General features: G+C 51.6%; 2 protein-coding genes across 2 annotated transcripts; one reads left to right on the top strand and one right to left on the bottom strand.

The window, feature by feature from the left end:
* Positions 1-1,232: 1,232 nt before the first annotated feature.
* EAH_00059300 (serine-threonine phosophatase 2C, putative) lies at positions 1,233-4,057 on the bottom strand (the record flags this gene model as incomplete). Its single annotated transcript, XM_013393600.1, has 7 exons — positions 1,233-1,336; positions 1,582-1,741; positions 2,218-2,346; positions 2,576-2,686; positions 2,932-3,260; positions 3,561-3,659; positions 3,928-4,057. The coding sequence occupies 7 exons, from the start codon at positions 4,055-4,057 to the stop codon at positions 1,233-1,235; spliced, it is 1,062 nt and encodes a 353-aa protein (XP_013249054.1).
* A 1,602-nt stretch (positions 4,058-5,659) lies between these two features.
* On the top strand, positions 5,660-6,586 carry EAH_00059290 (hypothetical protein; the record flags this gene model as incomplete). The annotated part of the gene is made up of 1 exon (XM_013393599.1): positions 5,660-6,586. One exon carries the CDS (start codon positions 5,660-5,662, stop codon positions 6,584-6,586), a length of 927 nt encoding a protein of 308 aa, XP_013249053.1.
* Between the last annotated feature and the right edge of the window lie 408 nt (positions 6,587-6,994).

Here is a 6,994-nt window from a genome sequence, read left to right as displayed (position 1 = left end):
CATGCATGTATGCATGCATGCATACATGCAGGCTACATACATGCATGCATGCATGCATGCAGAAGGCTACATACATACATGCATGCATACATGCAGAAGGCTACATGCATGCATGCACACGGCACCAGGTACATGCATGCATGCATGCATGCACAGAAAGAGAAAGCGAGTGTTTGTTGTTTGCGTTGTTGTTTCTCTGTATCAAATAGAGAAATAGCAAAAAGAAAAATATTAATTCTTCTAAATGCAAATAAACTAACAAGGGCAGCAGCAAATGTTTAGTTGCAGCATCATAACGCCTACACAAACAGCAGCAGCAGCAGCAGCAGCAGCAGCAGAGCAGCACTACGCCCCTGACAATCAGCTTGTCTGCCTGCGTTTATATTTTTACTTTTTACGTTTTCTTCTTCTGCTTCTGTCTGTCTGTTTCTGCTGTTGCTCTTCTTCTGCTCTATCTTTATTATAATAAAGACATTTTCAATCGCGTTTGTGGTGTACGTACACTGCAAAGGGTTGCGGAGGGGAGCGGCTGTCCCCGCCCCACCAACAGGCAGCACTTTAATTCTGCTGCTGCTGCTGCTGCTGCTGCATGCTGCTGCTACAGCAGTATTAAGGCGCGAAAGTTGCAGCAGCAGCACACAGCAGCAGCAGCAGCAGCAGTTATTGCTGCAGTTGCGGTCTCTGATCTGCCGCGCTGCTGCTGATTTTGCTGCTGCTGCTGATGCTGCTGCTGCTGCTTCATCGGCAGCAGCTGCTATTGCGGTTGCTTGTGTTGCTGCCTGTAGCAAAGGCTGCAACTGGCGGTCCCCACGCTGCTGCTTCAGCAGCAGCAGCAGCGACTCATCGCGCAGCAGCAGCAGCAACTGCAGCTGCAGCAACCGAGCTTTTATATATAATAACAGAAAACCCCCAGTGCAGCGCGCAACCGCCGCTTTGAGAGAGAAGGTAAAGAAAGAGAAGCAGAACAGAGTAGCAGCAGCAGCAGCAGCAGCAGCAGGAAGAAGAAGACAGCCACAGAAGAAGCAGGCCCTGGGCGCCGTGCATAATAAGCGTGCAGCAGCAACAGCAGCAAAGCGAGAAGTACAGCATAATAATACACAATGCTGCTGCTGCAGTAACAACAATACGGTGTATATACACCGCAGCTGAGTAATGCACACCAGTAAGAAGCAGCACATCCATAAGAAAATACAGACAAAGAAGAGGAAGTATAATAATAATATAATATAATATCAGCAGAAGACAACCACCATAGCTGTTACATTATCTGCACAGTGTCCGGTCTGCTGCTGCTCCGCTAGCGCTTGCTGCACCAAACACTCTGCTGGATTCTCCCCTGCAGCACAAACAAAGCAGCAGCAGCAGCAGCAGCAGCAACAGCAGCAATAGCAGCAACAGCAATAGCAGCATTAGCTGCTGCATGAACAAGCCCCAAATGAAAGAATGCCGCAACATAACACCCAGCAGCTTTTTGCTGCTGCTGCTGCTGCAGCTTCTCTCTCGCTGCTGCTGCTGCTGCTGCTGCTGCTGCTGCTGCTGCTATATAAAATGCAGCAAACTTTGTTTGCTGCTGCATCTAACCTTGTGCATGAGCTGTCCAAGCTAATCTCGCTGCTTGCTGCGCTGACAGCACATCCCAGAGCCCGTCCGTAGCCAGCACCATTAACTTATGACGCGAAGACAGCCGCAGCACCCGCACATCAGGCTCAGCGCTTAACCCGTAGCCTTTTAAATCCTTCCCCTATTGACAGCAGCAGCAGCAGCAGCAGCAGCAGCAGCAGTAAGTGCAGCAGCAGGGACAGTGCAGACAATGGTTGAGAAAAGATACAGGCTGCGAGAGCCGTAAAAGAAGCAGCAGCAAAAGGATTTAGGTTGTGCAGCAAACAGAAACTGAAAATAAAACAGCAGCAATATGAAGCAGCAGCAGCAGCAGCAGCAGTAAGAACATGCAGCAGATATAAACAACATATAAACAGTTTGCTGCCTTTGCTTCCTCATATCACCGCCACAACTCCAGCAGCAGCAACACGAAGAGCAGTAGCAGCAAAACCAGCAGCAGTAGCAGCAACACCACAACCAACAGCAGCAGCACCACAACCATCAACAGCAGCAGCAGCATCACCAGCAGTAGCACCAGCAGCAGCAGCAACAGCAGCATCACCAGCACCACCAGCAGCAACAACAACAGCAGCAGCAGCAGCAGCAGCAGCAGCATACCCCGAAAGCTCTTGAGTACTGGAGCTGCATGGGCTGCTCTCCTTTGGACTTTCTCAAGCCGAAGTCGCCGCCTCGAATGAAGGGTTTGTTGTTGTGGTTGTGCAGATACTCTACACTGCCTCCGCTGTTCTGCATCAATAAATAAACAAATAAAATAAATAATTAATCCCATTATTAATTAAATTAATTAATATATTAATATTTATTACTCATCTGCTCAGAGACACGCATGCATGCAAATAATTAAATACTCATACGAAGAAAAAAAAAAAGACAAGATCTGCTGCTGCTGCTGCTGTTGCTATCAAACCCCAAACCCTAAACCCTAAACCCTAAACCCTAAACCCTAAACCCTGACAATGATGCGTTCTTGTTCGAGAGGCATATTCGGCTTGTGATCCACTGTTAGAAACTCCCCATCGATGGCGCCGCCCTCAACCTCAACGCCCAGCGCAATGCGGCTGTCTCCCTGCAAACCAAACCCTAAACCCTAAACCCTAAACCCTAAACCCTAAACCCTAAACCCTAAGCCCTAAACCGTAGACCGTAGAGCGTAGAGCCCAGGGAGACTGTAAACCCTAGAGACGGTATATAAACACCACTAAACCCTCTCTGTCTGAACATTCGCTTCGAATCGCATACACAACCCCTAAACCCTTAAACCCTTAAACCCTTAAACCCTTAAACCCTAAACCCTAAACCCTAGGGGCTCACAAGGTGGCCGACTGCGAGGAATCCACCAGCCAAAATAGCAGTAACAGAAGTGCTAGAAGCATAATCGTTTGAATGAAGCCTGCACAATTCGATTAACTCTGCGTCTGCACCCATGTACATACACCGCACCGCTGTAGCTAGAGCCTCAGGAAGCCCTGCTGCTGCTGCTGCTGCTGCTGCTGAAGCACCAGAGGCGTCGCCGTCGCCCGCTGCTGCAGGCTGCTGCTGCTGCTGCTGCTGCTGCAGCAAAGACACAACCCTCTGCCACCCGCTGCTTGTTACGAGGTGCGGCACCACCAAATCCTTCACCGACTCCGAAGCAAAGTCGCCTTCACACAAACCCTAAACCCTAAACCCTAAACCCTAAACCCTAAATCGTGGGTATTTGTGTGATGAAAGCAGCAATACTCTGCCTCGAGAAACAGCAGCCACGCTCAGCAAAACCACCTGCTGTTGCTGCTGCAGCAGCAGGAACAGCAGGTGCAGCAACAATCGCAGGAAGTAGACCGGCACCAAGTGCAGCAGCAGCAGCAAGTGCAGCAGCAAGTGCAGCAGCAAGTGCAGCAGCAGCAAGTGCAGCAGCAAGTCCAGCAGCAGCAAGTGCAGCAGCAGCAGCAGCAGCAACTGACCAACAGTGCCGTCGAAGACACCGAAGAATGCGGCGTCGTCTCTGCCTGCTATGAGGGCCGGGCAGACTGTAAATCTGTCTTCTTGGTGCTTCCTCCCCCCTGATCAGTGCAGCAGCAATAAAGACATGCAGATAGATATACATACTGCAGCAGCAGCAGCAGCGGCAGCAGCAGCAGCAGCAAGTGCAGCACCAGCGGCGAAAGTAGCAGCAGCAAACGCCACGGCACCATCGCTTCTATCGGCAGCAGCAGCAGCAAAACAAATGCGAAAGTGTCTATAGCAACAGCAGCACCACTCTCGCTTTCAGCAGCAGCAAAATGCGCAGCAACAGCAGCAGAGAGTGCAGCAGCAGCAGCAGCAACATACCGATGTCTGTATCAACAGAAACTTGAAAGGTGCCGTAGTTAGTGGGAGCCATCGGCTCGTGCAGCGTTCGCGGCAGCTCTGCTGCTGCTGCTGCTGCTGCTGCGTCGCCCGCAGCTGGAGAGTGCGCCATTGCTGTATACAGACTGCAACGCCTCCTGCTGCTGCTGTCGCTGCTGCTGCTGCTGCTGCTGGTGCTGCTGCTGGGAGTGAGAGCGAGTTGCTGCTGATGCAGCTGCTGCACTGCTGGGGACCACGCAGGTAGAAGCAGTTGCTGCTGCTGCTGCGCACAAACAAAAACAAACAAACAGTAGCTGCTGCTGCTGCTTCCAGCAAAAAACCAGCTGCCCCTGCTGCTGCTGCAGCTGCACAGCACAACTGACGAAGCGTGGTGAGGACAACTGGCTGCTGCTGCTGCTGCTGCTGCCGCTGCTGCTGCTGCTGGCTTCAGCGACACCCCACGCCCGCCCTCTCAATAGGCAGCAGCAGCATAGACGTCGATTTTGCTGCTGCTGCTGCTGCGTGTCGTAGAGCAACAACTCAGCTGCAGCAGCAGCAGCAGCAGGCAAAGCATGCAGGGGCCCACGCTGCTCCTGCCAGCAGCACGAGGCGCCGCCGCCGCAGCAGCAGCAGCAGCAGCAGCAGCTACAGCTACAGCTACAGCAACACACCTGGGGCAGCTGCGTATAGGCCTGCTGCTGCTCGACGATATAGATCTGCTTCGTGGCAGGGTTTTTTGCTGCAGCAACAGTTGCTGGCAGCAGCAGCAGCAGCAGCACCGCAGCAGCAGCAGCAGCAGCAGCAGCAGCAGCCGTAGTCAATAGGTTCTCTAGCAGCAACAGCGCAACCTGTCTCTAATCCAGATGCATAAAAAAGCATAAACACATCAGAAAGCTGCAGCAAATCGTAACATGCGCCAGCCGCAGCCGCAGCAGCAGCAGCAGCAGCCCGGGAGGTGCGCAGCAGCAGCAGCAGCAGCAACAGCAGCAGCAGCAGCAGCAGCAGCAACCAGTGCCACCAGGATCAGCAGCAGTTGACGACCTGCTGCTGCTGCTGCTGCTGTTGCTGCTCCTATTTACCTTGCGGTAAATATTATTATAATATGATGTCTCTTCAATTAACTGAAGCCGCAGAAGTACTACAGGGAGTAGCAGCAACTGCTGCTGCTGCTGCTGCTGCTGCTGCGAGGCAGCAGCAGCGTTGCCCCTGTCTCTGGGGCTGCTGTCAGCAGCAGCAGCAGCAGCAGCAGCAAAACGCTACTGCAAACCCAGAACCTGCTGCAGCAGCAGGGTTAAGGTAGCAACTAATAACTAATAACAACAGCAGCTGCAGCGCTACAATAGCAGCAACAGCAGCAGCAGCAGCAGAAACCATTTCAGGGCAACCGAGCAGCAGCAGCAGCAGCAGCAGCGGCAGCGAGACTCATATGCTCTCGCCTGCCGATCCCTAAACCCTAAACCCTAAACCATAAACCCTAAACCCTAAATGTTAGTTTTAACTTCAACTCCTACCGTCATTTCTAACGAGGACATCACAGCAGCAGCAGCAGCAGCAGCAGTAGTACACACAGCCGGCGAGCACACTGCTAGCTGCTGCAGCAGCAGCCGCAGCAACAAGGCCAGCAGCAGCAACTGGAATAGCCACGACAGCAGCAACTGTCGGAGCAGCAGCAGCAGCAGCAGCGAAAGCAGCCGCAACAGCAGCAGCAGCAACAGCAGCAGCAGCAGCAGCAGAAATGTCGTGGCTAGCAGCAGCAGCGCGGGGCCAGCGTGTGGATGAGGAGGAGCGGCAGCTGCGCAAGAGAAAGGAGATTGCAGCAGCAGCAGCATCTCCTGCAGCAGCAGCAGCAACAACAGAGCTTAACACACCACTAATTGCGGAAGCAGCCTCCACTGCAGCAGATGAGGCCTCCATAGGGCTTGCTGCAGCAGCAGCTGCTGCAGCAGAAGCAACTGCAGCGGCGTTAGCAGCTGCTTCTACAGCAGCAGCAGCAGCAGCAGAAGAGGCAGCAGTAGCAACGGAGGAAGAAGCTGCAGCACCAACGGAGGAAGAAACTGCAGCAGCAGCAGAAGAGGCAGCAGCAGCAGAAGAGGCAGCAGCAGCAGCAGCAGTAGCAGCAGCAGCAGCAGCAGCCAGTTCAACTTCTGCTGCGCGTACACCGCGAGCTAGCGGCACCCCCAGCAGCGGGTCTCCTACCCCTGCTGTTCTGTCTCCTGCTGCTGCTGTTGCTGCAGCAGGCTCGTTCTCGCCAGCAGCTGCAGCTGCAGCAGCAGCAGCAACAGCAAAGATGGGCACGCTGTCCCCCGATGCAGCAGCAGAGGAAGATGCAGCAGCAAAAGCAGCAGCAGCAGCAGCAAGAACTGTATGGCTAGGTCATAGCAGCAGCTCTCTACGACTAGAGCAGCTGCAGCAGCTAAAAGATGAAGTAGCAACAAACAGAAAGAAGCGGCAGCAACGCAGGCAGCAGCAGCAGCAACAACAGCAACAGCAGCAGCAGCAGCAGCAACAACAACAACAGCAGGACCTGCAATACGAACAGAAGCTGCATCGGCGAAGGCTGCAGCAGCAGCAGCAGCAGCAGCAGCAGCAGACAGGTGGGGAGACCCAAGCAAGCCAGAAAGATAAACTTGAGAAGCTTGTCGACTACAGAGGGAGGTACTAAATGCTGTTTCTGCTGCTGCTGCTGCTGCTGTTGCTGCTGCTGCTGCTGTTGCTGCTGCTGCTGCGTGTGCTGCTTGCTGCTGCTGCCGATTTATTTGTGTGTCTCCTCTTAACCTGTACATTTTATTTATTTAAGTAAATAAAATAAAATAAAATAAAATAAAATAAAATAGATAAAATAAATAAAAATAAATTAAATTAAATTAATTTGTTTAATTAATTTAATTTAATTTAATTTAAATATCAAAATAAAATAAAATAACAATATAATAAAATAAACAAAGAGGCAAGAAGGGATTGCTTTATATTGTTACTCTATATTTATATTCATTTATATTTATATCTGTATATGTTTATATTTATATTCATTTATATTTATACCTATATATATTTACTTTATATTTATATT

Source organism: Eimeria acervulina, genomic scaffold, assembly GCF_000499425.1.
Source record: "Eimeria acervulina Houghton genomic scaffold, Eah_scaff1394, whole genome shotgun sequence".
Classification (NCBI taxonomy): Eukaryota; Apicomplexa; class Conoidasida; order Eucoccidiorida; family Eimeriidae; genus Eimeria; species Eimeria acervulina.
Note: the sequence above shows the minus strand (reverse complement) of the source record. Positions and strands in the feature narration are given on the sequence as shown.